Here is a 19,809-nt window from a genome sequence, read left to right as displayed (position 1 = left end):
AATATATTAATTTAGAGGCTTTCAGGAAGAAGAGAAGCAGTGGGGATATTTAGCCTGGTAGGGGATGTATTGGAGTACCACAGATGGGGTGCTAATGATATTTGAACTAGATGCAGAATGCTGTTAAGTATCTCACAGGTCAGCCTGCAGCTCCCTCGGAATCTCTAGTTGTTGTGGAGAAGGCCCACTCTGGACCACTGCTGTCCAGTGAAGTATTCACAGTGTTAAGTGTGTTCTGTGTCTCAGTTTTCACTCAGGTAGCCACCAGCTATGGACAGGAATTACATAATTGGAATGTGCCTAATTTAACCAGAAACAACTTTTCTTTATTTCACGAAATTTTGGTTATTGAAATGAAATAATCATACACTGGAAGTGGCTGCTTTAGACCATGAAGCCCTCAAAATTTCTTATTAGAAAACTAGGGAAGTGTCTTTAGGTATGGTATGAGTCCATAGCAAATAGGATCATCGCTTAGATGTATTCTTCTCCTGTCCTCATATTCCCATCACAATACCATAATTAGGGGCCAATTACCAGCACATGGTTCTAGACTCATTTATGCTTGACTATATGGTCAAACCACTCTGGATGTCTCTGTGGACTTTAATATTCTTATTTGTAGAGTGAATTGTAGAGTTCTGAAATTACACTTGGAGCCAACAATCTGTAGATTTGCCACTCATCTTTCAATGAACTTGTCTATTCTTGAAGCCCAATAGCAATTACTTAATAATCTCATACCCTTTCCCCAAGATCATTCATATACACATATTTTGTAGAAAATCAATAGTAGTTATAGTTAGGAAGCACTACAGAGCGGTAATGCAGTGTATTGGTGTCTATTCATCTCTTGTGAGGCAGGTGAGTTGCTGAAAAGACTGCAGAATAGCACAGATGAGTCTTTATGCCGAGTTGGTACACTAGTATTTATTTCTGTCTGGAGTACTAATATTTATGTGCACTTATGACAGCTGTTCCAATTAGTGTGAACTTATAAAGCTGGATCATCTGTCTCCATAAAAATGAAATATATTCCATAACACTACATTAGACTTGGAGACATACCTCAACTCTTTCTACATAAAGCTCACCCACATAAAGTCCATGCACATGGGAACATGAATAAACAAAATATATTAAGGCAGAATTACAGGATGGAGATTTAACTACCATAACACTTTTCTGGGTTTCATGTTTATCTTTGTGATGTATGCATTTCTTCTTGGGTTTCCAAAATTTTATTCATTAGATAATAAGCCATACAAAATAGTAATATAAAAAAGTCTTTAAGTCAATTCAATTTGTACCCTTTGTGACCAGCTGGGAGTTATCAGGTATTTATATTTAAAAAGGATTGATGTTTAAAGACATACTATTGTTCTCTTTGAAGCACAGGACTTCTCTCCTAGGCTGAGTTCTAATGTAACCAGCATGTGTTCTCCAGAAACCCATTAACCTTTAATACTTGTCACTCAGCTGCCTACACAGGAGGACTTTCTTAAACCCAGAGAGGAAACAAGGCTATTTAGAAGGAATCAAATGGATAGTTTTACATCTAGAAGGTTGGGCAGAAGGCAGTTTTTAATGTAATTTAAATGGGCAAGTTGAAGGAACAAAGTTAGCTATTATGGACCTAATTATGAAATTGATCAAGCAGTGTATACAATAATGAAGGAAGTTGGTTCTGCTAATGAGAAAGTCATGAGATTGCTCCGGTGCAGGCTGAAGGTTTGGCAAAAGGATTGCAAACACCGTTTGTAAAAACACGTAATGTTAAGACAATTAATTCTTCAGGATAGGGGGTTTCTGGCTGACTTTCTAAAGGTGAAAGCTCGTACAGCTTTGATCCTGCGCCGTTCTCAAGGAGGAGGATGTTTAAGGACCCCAATGTGGACACAGCGACGAGCTAAAGGCTTTACCTGACCCAGTAAAAGTGTCAAGCGCTCCATCTCCAGTCGAGGTTGTAGTTTCATTGCTGTTCAAGGGCTCTGTTTTGACTGCAAGAAGAGACACTATGTAGAAGAAGAAGTACATGTGAGTTTTACTTCTAAATCCGTAGCAAAGACCCTTACTGCCAGTGATATCGATCTCTCTATCTCTCTCTATTTTATATATATATATATATTTTTTTTTTCTAACTATCACAGGCATGCAAGAGAAAACTTGAGAAGTGGATGAGGAAAGTTTTGTTAATTTAGTTTCTAAATGGGCATGCATTTATAGAGGATTTATGCTAAAATCCTCTGGCTAGGCTGGTTCTGAGAGTCTGGCTTTGAAAGGCAGTGAGCCTTCAAAAGTAAGACAGCCGCACTTGTATTTGCATTTTTTGAAGAAAAAAAAAAAGAAAACAACTCTCTTAGGCACACTTTCACACAGTCAATGGACAGAAGAGAAACCATCAGGGTCCTTTGGACATTTAATTCAAGTTATAACAAAGATATTCACAACCTTAGTTTTTATTCTTCCCAAGAAAAATGTTTAAAGAGAAAATTGCTTTCAAGTCCAACAGAGGCATACACAAATACATGAAACACTGAGCCTATTCCCATGGTGGGTGAAAACAAGGTATTCAATAAATATTCTGATAAAACAAATAAACATAACAAAACACCAAAAGAATGTCTCTTAAAATGTTGGATTTTTTCTATTTAGCAGCATAACATTTTTGAGGTTATTGAGATAAGCACTGAATAAGAGATACATAGCATTATAAGTATCTTCATTAAACGCTTGCCGTATGTACTTTTGGCAACATCTTCCCTTGGCATTGAAGCAAGCTGGCACACACTGTCATCATTATCACATGCAATGGAGGTGGCCGTGACAAAGCCTCTGTTCATTTGGTCACACCATATTTTCTCTTTGTTGACAAAACGTTACTACATGTATATAGCATAGCAGTCAGGGAATAAACTAAGTTGTTTTCAACTGAACACCTCGTGTATTTTGGTAGTAAGTGGTCTGGTACAGTTAAGTAACTTAGAAGCAAGCAGAACACTAGAGCAGAATGTTGAATACTAGCCAACCATGAGTCAGGATGCTAGAAAAGACTAGTGGGCTCATGTAGCAACCAACCAACCAAGTAAGTCAGCAATGTGAACCTGTTAGAGAAGCAAATGAATGACAGGCAACATGCAGCAACATTACACACTGTTGGAACAGAGTTAACTGAACCCTCACTGAGGTCTAGGTTTAGTGTCTACAAATTAATAATAATGTGAATTGATAGAAGATTCAGAGAACTGCAAAGGTTGAGGGCAGAAAGCACAACACACGTACAAATTACTTATCTTAGGGGAAGGAATATTTAGGGTTAGCCTCTTTTTCAATAATAACAATAATCTGTCTAGTCTAGTTATTTGTATAATAATAAATAATGAATCTTTAGCTACTACATTCAGTAATTTTCATTCACAATATAACCAATATATCTGATCTACACTTACCACTGCAAAAACTACTTACTATTACAAAATTATTTATTATGCATTCAGAGTTGACTATGTTTTTAGAACTTGTATGTTCAGCAAAGCTTGATTGAAACCCTGATGGCTCTTTACACTTAACATATATGGTCTACGTACCATAATAGGATGTGTAAAATTGTCATAACCAGACAGTGCCTCGCATTATGATAAAAACGTGATTTCCTTTTAGAATAATTAAAAATACTTCACTATAATGAAAATCTGTAAAATACTTGGATAGACTACTAAGCTATGTTTTTTGTTTGTTTGTTTGTTTCTGTTTTTTGAGACAGGGTTTCTCTGTGTAGCTTTGCGCCTTTCCTGGATCTTGCTCTGTAGACCAGGCTGGCCTTGAACTCACAAAGACCCACCTGGCTCTGCCTCCAGAGTGCTGGGATTAAAGGCGTGTGCCACCACTGCCTGGCTTACTACTAAGCTATGTTATGCATGTTTTTCTTGTGGACTATTTTAAAACACAGTGAGAAGTACCATGGTTGAAAGTAGATGCAGTAGCACATACTCAAAATGTGCCTAACACATTCTAGGCACTGTAGATGGACGGGAGTAACTCATGTAAATGAACTCATTCACTCCCACAGCAGTTAGTGAACACAATCACCATCTCCATTTTTCAAATAATAGACTGAGACACAAAACAATAAACAAGTTTCCTTGATCCCATTACTAGTAAGCACTTGAGTTTGACACCAGCTGGTGAACTTGCAGGATCTACTTTTTATATTGTACTGCCTTCAAGCACCATAAGTTAGTGGAAACTCCCTTACATCTGCATAAAGATAATCCAGTAAATGATCTAGATGGATATGAAGGCTACTTTGTATGATTCAAGGTCTACATTTTACTTCTGACACCAATGATGAAAAGCATAGTCCACAGCCTTCTTTTTTTTCTAAATGAATATCCTTTTATTGAATTTTTCCAATTAAAAATGAAATTTAAATTTTACAACTATAATTAGAAACAATACACACAATAGGACTGTACAAATTTAGGTCAAAATAAAAATATATGTATTTTGTGGCTTCATAAAACATCATTTACTGAATCTTTAAAGAAAGCAGAAGTAACAGCAATGTATATAAAAGTAATGATTTAATGGCTATAAGCAAGACAAAGCAATAGAATTCTTTTAACATTAAGATGGGAGACAGTTTGTTAGAGCTTCCAATTCTAATATGGCTATGCTCATGTTTAGACATGCCTGTATCTATAAACAATATTGTAAAAGAGATTTATTATACCTCTATGAGATGTCTCACTTGTGAGATGAGAGAGGCAGAAGGTTAGCTGAGTTTGACAAGACTGGTCTAGAAGTCAGACATGTTGGCGGTCATGAGTTTTGTTACCTTGGATGCTGTCTTTGAGAGTTCATTTAAACATTACTCAGCATTGGTTTTGATTAAAATTTCCTGAAATTTGAAAGCTTCAGGAAGTCCAAAGGAGAAAGAAGACAAGAAAGGGAGGTTTGCCCCTTTCATAATACGGGTAACATCTTTCATTAATTTTAAAAGTCTGTATTCAAGACAAAAGTGGTTTACTTTGTTGAGAAAAGCCATCCCTGGAGAGAATGTGAAGGATTGCAGAAACGTTAATAGGTATTCAGTGTTCTAAAAAGAATGGATTCTATAGCAACAAGTCAACAAAATTGATGCTAATATTTGAAGGAAAAATATGTACATTACTGTCCAATTGCTTTCCTTTGCAGGTAACGCTAGTATAAAATAGAAAGGGGTGTGTCAATGACCATAGTGCTGAGAAATCTCTCTGGTCATAGGAGCTTAGCTGAGTTGAACATGGTTAATGCTTGGATAGAAGAAAAGGGACGAAAATCGGTTCTTTTCCTAACAGATAAATTAGATTTTTATATTCCATGAGTATTGGCAAATCGCTTGAGATCCCAGGAAGGTGTTGTTACTTTGTTATCATTCCGTGAAGGAAAGGCTGTTCATTAATAAGAACCAATCTGATTTTTCTCAATTGCAGGAAACTCAAACAGGTAAAGCAACACTTTTCATATAATTAAAATTGTTATGAAACATTTGAAAAAGGTATTAGAATATTTTTGATACTATAAAATAGGTTAAGTAGCATAAAATACATGTTACATCAGAATTATAAAAAGAAATCCTTGAAAATGGACATCATGTCCCCTGGGCTTTCAAATATGTTTGAGTTATATTGATTTTTGTCTTTCTTATTTCTGTTTCTTCATTTTTAATAGAATATAACATAAACAGTTCAAGAACAAAACTATTTTTTAACATTACATCCATGCGCTATTAAGAAAATATTCATTAACAAAACAAATTTTGTCTTTTCACTACTTTTCCAAAACTTATAAAAACCCAAATCCAGTACGTGTTCATGGAAATGTTCAAATGTATTTTAATCCATGTGCTAGTTTTGTAAACTAATATATATCAAGAAGGATTGTCACTTATTTTCAGAATAGTATCCAAAATCATTTCCATATTCATAATAGAAGTAAAAACCTTGTGAAATAGAAAACTCCATGTTTTCTAGAAAAACTCAAACTCCTGCAACAAATACTTTGAATTAAAATCATCAGTCATGTTCAAATATCCTGAGGCTTTCTTTCACACGCTCAAAATAAAAAAGCTTCGATCTGTTTCTAAATTAGGATAGAGTAAGTCTCACTGCACTCAGAATCATTTTACTAAGGAGCACCTGCAACATCAGTCCAGCCACTAGCTCTCTTCTGCTTACAGCTGGGTGCTTTGCAAAGAGACAAATATGTATATGTATATGTTTGCATATGTATATATGTAAATATATGCATGATGTATATCACATATATGCATACATGCATGACCAGCTTTTCAACACTTTAGCATTTTAAAATAATTGCTAGCTATAGACTATGTCGAGATCATGTGTGAGACTAGTGTCAGCAATCACTTATAGCTTCTAAATACTCATGTCACCTTTCATCCCTGTTCTCATCTCAGTTTTCAATGCAAAATTTATCTTGTACCCTTATATTATCTTTAAAATTTAGGCTTAAGAGCAGTATGTGATATTAGTCTGAGAAAAAATTCATTTTATTATCAAAATTTAAAGCCGATGCTCACTGATCACACTATCATGCTTAGTCCTTGGAAGGTAGGCCAATATTTGCATTTCATTTTCAGAAGCCAATGCTTAAACTGATTTGTATGTAACTCCATACACTTTCCTCTCAAACATAGCAATCCCACATGGTGCCAGGACATTTTGATCTTGTTTTTCTTCTCCACTCCCATCTCCTTCCTACCCAACTCCTCCTCAACCTTCTGACCTTTTTCCCCATACAACTTCCTGCTCTTTCCCTATGTCATCCCCTGACTTTTGTTGGATTCTGCAAAGAATTTCAAGAAGAGATCTATGGGCTGGAGAGATGGCTCAGCTACTAAAGACCAGGATCACAACCAAAAAAATATATATATATAAAAAACATCTATTAAGAACATTCCAGTTTATAACACTACCTGAAAGCAGGTGTCACCTTCCAGTTTTAGTAATCACTATAGCACATCATTTTATATTTGTGTGGATCAATATCTCCCACTCAAAAACTTACAAGTGCCTGTTAGTGCCCTCTATTCCTAATTGTATAATTAATATTTAATTTAGTGTAAGAATTTGATGAAGCAATTTAATATTACCATTCTACTAGAATATGTATTTAAAAAGTATAATTGTAGAATACAACAAGAGTCAAGTTTAGTCATAGGGGATTCTTCCCAAATAAATAACATTCAGAAACAAATTTACTGTGTGTGAATTAGTTGTCTATATGTTGAAAATTCTGGAAGATTCCTTGATATATCAGTTGTAAGTTTCCAAAATAAAACTGATAACAATGTCTTGTTTTTTTATTTCCCAGACCTCTTCTTTCAAGAATTCTTGAGCTCCATGACGAATTAAATCTTCACCCACTCTGGTTGCATGCTCAGCTTGGATATATCATGACATTCTTTGTCATTTTCATGTCTGTTTCTCTGTGCTTTGTGTTTTGGTGCCTGAATGGTCAGTAGCACCTTGTTTAGGGCACTGGGTCCTCATTTGCTAGTATTGAGCAAGGATTATAATTGGATCTTGATATGATTCAATTAAGTGAGAAAACAAAAATTCACTGTGTTTGACATTGTCCTGAGCACTCCCAACAGATCTAAGTTATTTTTGTATATAACATGTAGTGAGGCAAGGCTCCTGACACCATTTCTAAAATTTGGATCAGGAATTACTTACATCAGGAAGAAGGTTCCCAGATGCCTACAGATAATTTTTTTCTGTCTACAACATATAAATTTTTCTGTCTACAACATATTAATAGACTTGTATTAATCATCCTGAAAATATCTGCCGCATGGTCTGTTTTATTATGGGCTGAGAATGATTCTAAAGCTATGGAGGAATATTTTATGATCCAAAATATGTATTTCATTGTGTTTAGGTCAACTTTATTTGAACACAGCCAGGCTCAATTATTTAGGTATTGTTCTTGGCTGCATCTATGTACTAACAGTGGAGCTGAAATAATCATGTATCCATACAGCCCTTACCATTGATTTATTTGCTAAGTTTGCCCTCCATCCCTCCTTCCCTCCCTGCCTTAGTATCCTGAGGTTTGGGGTTGTAGGCACATACTACTAAACCTGGCTCCTACATTTTACACTTCATTGACGTTTACAAATGATAAAAATTTGAGGTAAAAAATGTGGGTTTCAGCATAAATCTCCACATATATTGATATAGTAGGAACTAAGGTAATACAACTTCTTAAATCACTTTAAGAAATGTCATCACACACTTAAGTGACACTAACAAGGAGGCAGAATCTTAAGGTGATGATTCAACTTATATAAAAATCTACACAATTAATATTCATTTTATTGGTAAGGGAAAGTGGGAGAAAGCCATTAGATTTTAGTTTTTTCTTTTTGTTTTGTGATAATAAATTTATCAAATGAGCTAAATCTAATAGTAAAACCATTATTAAAATGAAGTATGTGGGGCCAGAGAGATGGCTCACCAAAGATAAATGCGGAAACCTGGGTTCAGTTCCCAGCACCCAAATCCAGGGGCTCAGGAACACTTGCAAATCCTGCTCCAGGGGCACATGCACACACACACACACACACACACACACACACACACACACACAGTGCACAGAACTAAAAATAATAGTGTAAACAAAAATCTTCAAGAAGTATTTTATCCTCAATAAGAGAGATTACAACAGGAAATATTTAGCTTGTATCATTAAAGAACTGCTGAGAAGTCATTAAAAATTTGTTAGATTTTTCCTATCAGTATACCACCAAATTTACATTATTAGTCATTACTAATACTGCTCAATAATGGTGTCAAAATATTCTCAACATATTGATAATATAGGGCTTTCTTTGGCCCAGTTTAAACAATTGTAAATTCAGAGCAAATATTATTTGCATGGCAAACATTATTTTCATACAACCCATGTTTTCAGTTTCCTTAAAAAGAACTATTATGGAATTATCTACTGACAGAAAACTACACTGGTATTTATCACCAACATATATATATATATATATATATTTTATCTAATAACAAAAATACCTGCCAGGAAGGATACAATCTTCCTTTAACATAAAAGAACTAAAACTTGGGAAGAAGAAGGAACTTGGTTAAGGTGACACAAAGTGCTATGGTCCAGATTCACTGTGCTTCTGTTATACACATCTTACCCTTGCAGATGCCACCTGAGCATCACATTAGGAACCAGGAAAATGTGACGCTTTATTACATTGAGAAAGATGTTTCTGGGTGAGATAACACGGACATGATGAAACATTCATCGCAGGAGTTTACCATTCTAACATCACATTGCATGTGATTATATTATAATCATTTTAGAACAAGTATCAGTGAGCCATGAATGAATTTTATGTTGTACTGTTTAAGATCAGCAAAATAGGAATATTTTGTAACACAACATATTTGTAATATAAGAAAAGCATGAGAAATTTAAATTTCATGGTCTATAAATACAGTTTTGTTGGAACTGGACCATGTTCATTTACATACAGCCGATTGCTTCTAAACAGAGGACATGAGATGCTGGAACAGAATGAACGACCTACCATCATGGAAGAGCATTTACTATCTGGATCTTTACCAAAAGGAATCAAGAATAACTACACTCTGGCAACAATCTTCAAGCATGAAAAGTATATTTCAAGCATGAAAATGGAAAATATTTGTGATTCAAACTCTGAAAACATAAATAATGAATGTAATAAAATGTTCTTTATTTATTTGTCATATTTTAATGTAATCTGAAATAGAGCAATATCCAGCCAAATTGTGTCTATTCTAATTTCTGGATGGGATCTACACTTCCATTATATCCTAAAATGTCAGGCTCTGCAGTAGTGTGATGGTCTTATCCTAACTTTTAACTTTTGACTGACTTTATTCTATGATTGTGGTCTTCAGCTTCCTTAATGCTGTGACCCTTTAATATAGTTCCTCATGTTGGTGGTGACCCCCAATCATAAAGTTATTTTGTCGATACTCCATAACTGTAATTTTGCTAATGTTATAAATTATAATGTAAATATCTGATATACAACCCCAAGAGGGTCATGATGCACATGTTCAGAACCACTTTTCTAGGGGAATTCTTACATGCATTAATAAATGCCATCAATATCAATGGGTTGGAACACTTTAAGAAACGTAATAAATAATTTTATTATTTATTCATTTATTCAATTTATTGGTTGAGATGGGACTTTGTTGTGGGCTGGACTTAACATTCTGAGTTTTTCACTTCACCCTTCCAAGCAGCTGGAACTACAGGCATATTCCATTGTGTCAGGCTAATAATTTCATTTACATAGCTCTTACTGCTGGTAACTTTTTAAATGGTAGGGTGGTGAATGCTAATTTTATTTTAGATTCTTTGGAATATTTATTAAATAATACAAGATAGTAGAAACCCTGTTGCAGTGTTAAAAGCTTAAAATGTGGAAATAAATGGGTCATTAGGTAATTAGGTTTCTATGAAGGCTCATTGGCTTTGACAGTTCTGCTTGACATGATTTTTATTGCACTGAATGAACCATATAAGACACTGGTAATTAACTATAAGTCAGTATAATCCCCATTGGTCCAGAATTATGAAAAATATAAGAAAAAAAACCCTTACTGATCTAAGCATGTAAGATTAATAAACAATAAGGAAACCGCAACCAACTATGAACCATGAACAGCTATAAGGCTTGTTCACTTTTCATTTTTGCTTCTAAATATGTAATGTAGGAAAGAGAGGCAAACACAGAGGTGGCAGCAGCAGACAGCAAACCGGAGGTCAAATCCACACACCCAAACACATGCAGTGTACCATCGGCTCTCATACTTGTTGTGGAACAGGGGGTGTTGCAACTCAGCAGCCAGTCTGCTGTGTTTAAAACCGTCATGTTGTCCCCTGAGAACAGGAACAGTATAAGAGTTCATTGTCTGAAGGTCTGCTGGGTGTGCTTGAGTCATCTTCAATGCGGGCACACTTTCCGACCTTTTAGCAAGACTCTAACTGCACTGTGTGTCTTCTATGCTTTGGTATATCAGATCTGCATTGGTGCTCTGAAATCTATGTGTGAGTCATCAATTTCCAGATTTTCTTTCAGAGTGCTTGAATCTTTCAGTCTTATTATTTGTGCTCAGCTCTGACTGTAAAGGTAAATGCTTTTGCTCCAGTGGTTATGGCTAAATACCCCTATATACTTGCAGTCCCATATCCATTAATTAGCTGAAATTATAGATGCATGTTTAGAGGCAAATAAACCAGGGAAGTGTTAATTTACAAAGGGTTTGGTGTAACACATTATTAAGTGCAGGGTAGGTTGCAATGCACACAACTTGACAAAGAAAACTATGGGCTTTAGATTAATTGGGAAAGGTGTATCAATCTCACAGATTTATTTAAAGTTTAAAAGAAAATATGATGTGGCAAATGCTGATATCTAGCGATATGAGTAGTTTTCTAAGTAAAATAGATTTTATGTAAATTTGACTTTAGTACCTAGACTGAATCTATAAGATTCAACATGATAGTGAATAATTTACAATAAAAATTTCATATTGCTTATGTGTGTATATATGCTGTAATATCTCTAAATATACATATTTTACACAATTGGATCATATTTTGTGACAAGCTGAATGAATTCTTAAAATTATAATGGAGAATATTTGAAATAACTACTTGTCATTGCTATGGGGTGCAGCATAATTATGACTTAACAAAATGAGAAAATTATCTGGAAAAATGCAATTCTCTTTCACGTAAGTGCTAGGCATCATAGTATTATTCTTTTTGAAAAGAAAATACAGCAGATATAAGTATTTTATTGCATTTTAAATCAATTGCAAGAAACACCATTTTAATAAAAAAACATTAGGGTAACATTTTTTTTTCATTTAAAATGTAAACTAAAGCAAAAACATTTAATATGAAAATTTATGCACATATATGTGACATTTTTACCCACAATTCTTAAATTCTGTGGAATATTTATAAGGACAAATACAAAAAAGGTAACCTTTTAAATGCTTTTCAAAATGTTTCTCAGGACTATCTAGTCTCTATGAATGCTCACTGCTATAGATAAAGGACTCAACGTTGACAATAAGCAGAACACTTAGTAATACACTAGCTGGATATTCCTTGGATCTAATTCTGATTATGGCATCAATGGTAGGATCACCATTTATGAATAACCCCTGACATATATTTTCTCAAAGCAAACCCTTAGATGTGAGTCTGGGTGTCTTTGGGGTGGCACTTACCTCCTGTCCCATTTGTTGTGACTGAAGTGCTGCTGAGACTGGATTTATCCAGCTTGGACCCCCCAGATGTGTCACTACCTCCAACCAAGGCATGGGGACTTGCTAGGTCTTGCATTTCCATAGACCTGTTAGAATAGGAGGCAGTGGAGATTAAACTGACATTTCAGAAAATATTTTTTTTTCTGTTAAGTCTTTGAGTGTTCATGTGTATCAGTGACAGGACCCTGAAGATAGGACTAGGATCTGTAGCGAGAATTCATGATTTGTTCTTCCGTGCCATTCTACATGCATGTTCCTTGTAATGATGCAAAGAAAAGAGCAGACCCTGGTCATGACAGTCTATGTGGACACGGATGCCATCCTGAAATAATCACCTCTGGTACTAACACAGAGGAATGGGGGGAAATGTTTAACTCCCATAACATGTAACTGAACCAAAAAGCAGAGAAAATCCCAGTGACCTTCTTGATCCAAGCGGCTTAAAAACAGACCCAAGGCTGACAACTGGATGTGTAACACTTCTAACACCCACTCAGAAAGAGTAGACGTTGACATGTTTTTGCTTCTGAGAATATGCAAAAATTGATATACTCAATACATCTGTGATTCTGAGAGGATGAACATTTTCTGACAAAATTAAAGGAAGAAAGAGGCAACTCTGTGAACACGACCACAACTCCTCGATGTGTTCACAATAGCCAACATTTTTAAAAAGACCCCCAAATAAATATGAACCTTAAAAATATTATCAGCAATGTGACTTAAAGGATTGAATAATAACTATAGAAATTAGTTATTTTCAGTTATACATAGAACACTGCTAAAAGGACTATGTTGGTCTACAAAATAAATACTAATAAGACTAATCTCCTAATGTCAGTCAAAGAAAAATTTAAAAAATAAATGCACAAGCCATGTATAGGACAAAATAATTGTAAAAATACATCAATTAAAAATGTGATACACAAATATAGTAGTGTTTAGTGAGAAATACGGAGAGAGGCTTAAAAGTCTATGGTCTACATTTCCGTCTAAGACACTGAAAACAGGCAAATAAGAAGATATTAGTAGGAGGGGACAATAAAGGGAAGAAACTACTGAAATAGAAAACTATGTGACCAATACAAATCATTTTCGACTTCAGAAGATCACTAGAGACAATGGTGGTATCTAAAGGATGGAAGAACATAAATAGTATGTCAAAGGACTCAAGGATAGATAAAGCCATTGAATTTCTTGAAAGAGGCCAAACCTGACCCAGTAAAAATATAGAAAATCCCCAATCCAACTATCAAATGAAGAAAATTCCAAAGGTGAGGATGAAAAACAAAATTTTTAGGCAGGAAACCACCTGCTCTGCAAGCATAAGGAGCTGTGCTCAAATCCTTAGCACCCATGCAAAAGCTGAGCAAGGTAGGCCATAGCTGTAATTCCAAAACTTGGGAGTTGAGATATGTGATCCCTGAAGGTACTGACTAACTAAATTGGTGACCTCAAGGTTCATGAAGAGAGCCTGTCTCAGGAAATGAATTTGAGAGTCATTCCAAAAAGCACCCAGAGTCATCCTCTAGCCTTCACGTGCATGAGCTCAAAGAAACAGACCCACCTCTATGCACATGAACACACTCTCCCACATGAACATATATGTACACCACACAGACGCTTCACACAAAAATAGTATGTTTTAAAAATTGAAACAAAAATAACATAGAGATATTTCACTAATGAAGGCTAGTAAGCGTTTGAGGAAAAATAACATTATGCAAATTCTGTCAGCTGAGAGAAGGAGGGAATCCTTGTTTTTGTGTTGTGGGAGGATGGCATTACACTTATCCAAAACCAGACAAAGGCAGTTTCAAGAAGAATGGCATGGATTCATACTTCTTACAAACACAGCCGAGAAGTTAGGCTACTATCAAATGGAAACCAGCAAGGAAAAGGAAGCCACGTGTGGCTTATCCTGGAAAGGCAAGGTAGGCTTAACATCTGGAGGTCAGTGTAGTACAATATGTTAACAAATATTATGTCCATGATTGCAAAGATGCACTGGATAATATTCACCATCTGTTGGCAACATACATTCTTGGTAACCTAGACCAAGGTGTTTTCCTTCATCAGAATAAAAATCAGTCCTGAACACCTTTGTAGCTTGCATCACATTTGATGATGAAATACTGAATTCTTTCAGAGCAAGAAATTAGATGTGTGCTTTCCACTCTGGCACAGTGTACATGCAACAGAAAAAAATAAAATAATGATAAGAAACACAGTTAAAGTTAAACAATGTTTAGAAGTTGAAGTGGGGGCGGGGCGGGGGGGTCCTCTTTAATTCATATCTGCCTCTGTTACTATTTTTGTTTTTGTAGAAAATTTTGAAATCTACTAGGTGAAATTCCCAAAGCTAAAGGTGCCAGGACTTTGCAGGAAGTACATAAAAGCAAAAGGTGTCTCCATCTTCAATTAGTTCATAGTTCAGACAATGAATTATCAAGATGGTGGGTTTTCAAGGAAGCCAGAAGTTGAGCTGCTCATGGTGCAGCTACGGTTCAGCTTGACACGAGAAGGTTCTGAATGATCAGATCTTTGCCTTAATGACCACGTAACAGAAAGGGCTGGTGCTTGGGGAAACACTGACAAAAGAAAACCAATATTATGCCTTAGAGTTCATCAAGCTTCCTTATGCAATGTTTAGAAAGCTGTAAATATTCTGAGGACTCCAGGAAACCTGACCCCTAGTGGAGAGAAAGCGCATCAGCTAGAAGCAGGTAGGTGTATGATCTAGTCTTTAGAATCAGCAGACCGGACTTGGATGGGTCTCCATGTAGGGCAATACTGTTTGTATATGTTGTCACATTCTGTACAACACTACCGACAGAAAATAAGTAGAAGTTAATTCTTGGGCTCTGCCTTAACTATAGGTAAAAATCCCAGCAGAGATGTACACTGTCTAGACAGATGCTTGTGTTAACGTGGCCAGTGGAATGAGGAACAGTAAAGACGGCTTGAAATAGACATCTTAGGAACAACAAAAGAGCACTTCTCTATCAGGCAAACAGATACCGTGTTCACTGGGCCTTTTCTCATCTGCTGATTTTTCACTTGTGTTCTTTCATAGTAATAAACCACAGCCATCAATCAGTCAGCATATCTGGATTCCATGAATCCTTTAGCCAGTCACTGAGCCTGAGGATGGAGACAGGGATCCTCCCAGTTATAATCTGACCATCATTGGCTCAGATTTCTACTAGATGTCTTAATTGGTTCTCAGCACAAGCAAAGGCTTCTCTACATGAGAAGGCAGAGGCTCTGCCTTGGAATTTAAGGTTTAGAATATGAACAGTCTGTTGATGGGACAGACAGTAATGTAAACTTAAAGAGGCAGGGAATTTTCTTTTGAGACTGTTAGCTGGATTTTGATTGGTTCAAATAAAGGACCCTGAGGGAGGCTTCTAGTCAGTGGTATTACTAAAGGCTCAAAGTAGGGTAGGGGATCTTAGCCAATTTGGACCATGGACAAGACGTGTATTCCAGGAAAATCAGTCAGGAATGTAAAGATGGATCATACACCACAGAACGGAGTAGGGAGGAAACAAAACACAGTGTTTCTGCAAAACAACAACAACAACAAATAGCCTTTAAAATAAATACAGCCCGAGTGTGTGTAGCAGTTCAGTCCACAGGAAATGAAAACACAGCTATCTGGAACATTACAGTGTAGCTCCTTCTTCATATTTGTTTTAGTGGGTTGAAGCTTCCTACAACTAAAGGAGCCTTTAACAAACAGAACTGTAACATATTACTGTCAGTCTAGACGCATCTTCCTGCATAGTCTCTCTTGTAAGGCATTTAACCGACAAACCAGATACTTTAGAAGTTCAATAGTAATAGAATATTTTCTCAAAGTTACCAAAGTCAATAGAAACATCTATTTTGCCCCATCTAACACTGCTCATTACATTTAAGGGGGACCTTCTTTTCCTTGTAGGATGTCTATTTCCACCCCCTCTTAAGGAACATCATACCATCAGGCTTTTAAGCATTAGAATCTGCCTGGACAATTTAAATAACTGAACTTAGCCTGAAGTGGTCATTAAAAAGAAGAAATGAGAGAATTCCAAGATCTAGGAATTAATTTCCTGATTCTTCCCTATAGTTTCTGTTTGTATTACAGACAGACTTTGATCTAGATGGTCTGAAGGGTCTGTCCTCTTCAAACCCAAGGAAGGGCAAACCTTAAGTTTGTGGACTGTAGAATCTATTCCAACTCAGATGGTGTGATTCACTCTACGCGGAGCCTGGTGATGAGTCAGGGCTCTGTTTATTTATAGAGTCCCTTCATCAGCTGTTCAGGACCCAAGAAATGCAAAAGTGTCCTAAACGCTCTGCAACACCACCACAGCAGCTGTCTCCCTTTGTATGAAATGGATGTTACAGAGACAAGGTTCCAGGTCTCAAAGTCTCAGTGTCTGTCTAGAAAAACTGTACTCTGCGCACTGGATGGATGATGCACGTGAAGATGTGGGTTTGGCATTTGCTTTGCTCATAATATCACTTACTGTACAACACAAACGTCTATTCTCCCTAGCTGAAAAGTGTGAGTAACGTAGCAGATTCTTCTCATCTGACTACAATGCAAGGCTCCAGAAGAGCCGTGGCTGCTTTCTGTCCCGCTGCACAACTGTGATGATGACACAGAGTCTCTAGCCATGGTTGGGCATGGAGAATAACATAGCAATAGCAAAGAAAAAACAGATCAAGTGACTTGAGCTACTTGAAGTCAGATTCGTTTTTTTTTTTTTTTTTTTTTTTTTTTAGAATACTGAGCTTGGGTATCTCTGTTCTAGGTACAGTTGTAGCAGAAGAAGGAGCTTTTAGGCTACCAATACAAGGATAGGATTAGCTCTATGATGTGAATGTGTGTTAAATTTTCATGCATATGTATGTATAGTAATACATATTGCGTGTGTATGTGTGTATGTGAGATCGTGTGGGTGTGTGCATATAAAATGTGAGATTTCTCCAAATCCCAAACGTGTGTGCATATGTGTGTGTTAGGAAGAGATGGAGCAGGGAGAGGGAGGGAGGGAAGGAGGGAGGGATAAAGGGGAAAAAGAATGCTTCTACATGGATACAAAATAAATTGCAGATGAAAACAAACTAATAAAGCATCTGGGTTGGCTGATGTCTGGGAAAGCAGTAGAGCACATCACATTGAGTATTGGCTCTCGTTCTCTGCAAAAGCACAAGCCTAAGAAAACGTCAGCAATGCCACCAAGTCACCCTAAGCCAACATAGCTCTGAATAGACGTTCTTGTCACTGCTCAGGCCCTGAGACAGGTTCTCTGCTTGCCAATGTGACACCTCTGTACCACTTGGTACCAGTGCTACTGAGCTGGAGGACAGGCACCCCCAGGAGGAAGCCTTTACCAACTGTTTTCCCCAAACATGGTCAGAACTGAGTGAGCTGTGCTGACATGGAACCATGGGAGGAGGACCTCCTGATATTTACGGAGAAGGATCAGAGAAATGGGCTGTACAAACAGTAAAGAGAATACTCCAGCACCTTTCCTACTGTCTCCAAGGCCAACACGAACACTCACGGTGTGAGACTCGTTTGTCAGAGTGATCTCAGCCACTGTAGCCAAAGCAAATAAAGACAGGAACATACTCTTCTCTAGATACATTTACAGCCCCCTTTCTTAGGGCTCACAACTCTCCACTTGAGACCTGGAACACTCTCTCTCTCTCTCTCTCTCTCTCTCTCTCTCTCTCTCTCTCTCCTCACCTCTTTCGTACCTTTGAGCCCAAGAAATTATTCAGATAAAACATGAGTTCTCCACCTCCACTTCTAATAACTGTGATCAAATACTTCAAACTAATGGGAGCATGTCTAAATTTCATTTTTTTCCAAAAGATTCCCTTCACTGGAAAACAAAGAAAGGAACAAAACTCCCCCAGATCCTTCAAGTGTTATTTGAATGGTGCAGGAGTCAAATTTCTATAAGATCAGTTACAAACCATGGTTAATGAAGCAGGAAATTGTTTTCCTCTAGCAAGTAGTGGGGGTAAAGCCATAGGCCACAATCAAAACATTCAATGCCATCAATTACCAGCAAGAAATACATCAACTCATTTCCTAAGGAGATGCTCTGCCAAGAGAGGCAAATGTCATATAGGACAAGCATTTTCGGTACTGGAGTGTTGAACCACCAAGAACAAACCATTAACGTAGTGCACACAGTGAAGATAGTTACCTATTAAAATCATTGAATTTCTCTTTTCAAAGGGACAATCCATGTCCTTCGAGGGAAAACAGCATATTCTGCTTGAGGCTGAGTGTAGAGTTATGATTGGGTACTGTCATCTCTAACCTGATCATTAAACCTCACTTTTGTCATTTACCAGTTGTGGGGTCTTAAGCTCAATCTGAAGTTGATAAGTAGATCAAATATAACTTAATGTGGAGATTCAATATCCACTGGAGATAGATAAACTTGCCCTTACAAGGTACACTTAGCTTAGGGCAGTACATATTGAAAAAGTGTTTTCTCTTAGTTGAGTCACGGGTTCAGTGTTAACAGCACACACCTGCTCTCCCTCAAAACTCATACTTAAGAAAACCATTCGCTTAATAAGAAACCCATTTGACTTTGAGTATTAGAAAATGTTGCTTCCATATTTTCCTTGGAAGAAAACATCCCTGTGACACCAGTCAAACTAAATCTTCCTTCCTGAAACAGCCCTTTTAATATCAAGAAGTCATGATCAAATGACTTTGCCGTGTCGGATTGGGCACATCCCCTTCTTTTGGCATTCTTAAGCCATTGTAAGCTTCATCTTCTAGGAAGGTATCAAGGTTCTTTGTAACCTGTAGATGAACAGTTTATGGAGATGTACAATTACAGTGCCGAGATGACAAAGCTTTTGTGGCTCTCTCCCTTTGGACTGTCATGTGGAGTCTATGTGAGTGGCTCTTGTACCTGACAGTCTTGTCTTCAGCTGCAACAGGGCCCAGGAAGTCCCCACACATGTCCAAGCAGATGCTGCAGAGCTCTGTAGCTTCCTCACCACTGCCCATGCATTTGGCTGCTAAAGGGATAACTTTAATGCCTTCTGCAAAAAAGCCATGGTGTGAGACTGAAGCCACTGTTTCATTCTGTCCTGCTAAGTCCCAATTCTTTTTTTTTCTTCAAGACAGAGGTTCTCTGTGTAGTTTTGGTGCCTGTCCTGGATCTTGCTCTGTAGCCCAGGCTGGCCTCAAACTCACAGAGATCCACCTGGCTCTGCCTCCTGAGTGCTGTGACTAAAGGTGTGTGCCACCACCATCTGGTTGCTAAGTCCCAATTCTACACTTCAGTATTCTTGCCTTTAGTGTCTTACTTAGTGTGACATCAATGTCCTCCCAATACAAAGGGGATGAGGAATCCAATGTCAGGATACACCTCGAAGGTATCATGAAAAGTTCATCATTAGATTTCTCTCC

General features: G+C 37.0%; 1 protein-coding gene across 5 annotated transcripts in view; it reads right to left on the bottom strand.

Moving 5' to 3' along the window:
* The window catches only part of Eya4 (EYA transcriptional coactivator and phosphatase 4), a 253,185-nt gene that overhangs the window by 58,154 nt on the left and 175,222 nt on the right, over nucleotides 1–19,809 (bottom strand). For 3 of the 5 annotated variants that reach the window (XM_036169267.1, XM_036169268.1, XM_036169269.1), the window contains 2 exons: nucleotides 12,327–12,451; nucleotides 1,923–2,015 (listed from right to left, as the gene is read on the bottom strand). In XM_036169267.1, the coding sequence (XP_036025160.1) occupies nucleotides 1,923–2,015; nucleotides 12,327–12,451 (218 nt within the window). The remainder of the gene's footprint in view (nucleotides 1–1,922; nucleotides 2,016–12,326; nucleotides 12,452–19,809) is intronic. The other 2 variants (XM_036169270.1, XM_036169271.1) reach the window with 1 other exon arrangement.

This window comes from Onychomys torridus, chromosome 19 (assembly GCF_903995425.1).
Source record: "Onychomys torridus chromosome 19, mOncTor1.1, whole genome shotgun sequence".
Classification (NCBI taxonomy): Eukaryota; Metazoa; Chordata; class Mammalia; order Rodentia; family Cricetidae; genus Onychomys; species Onychomys torridus.
The sequence above is the reverse complement of the archived record's forward strand: the minus strand, read 5'-3'. Positions and strand labels throughout refer to the sequence as shown.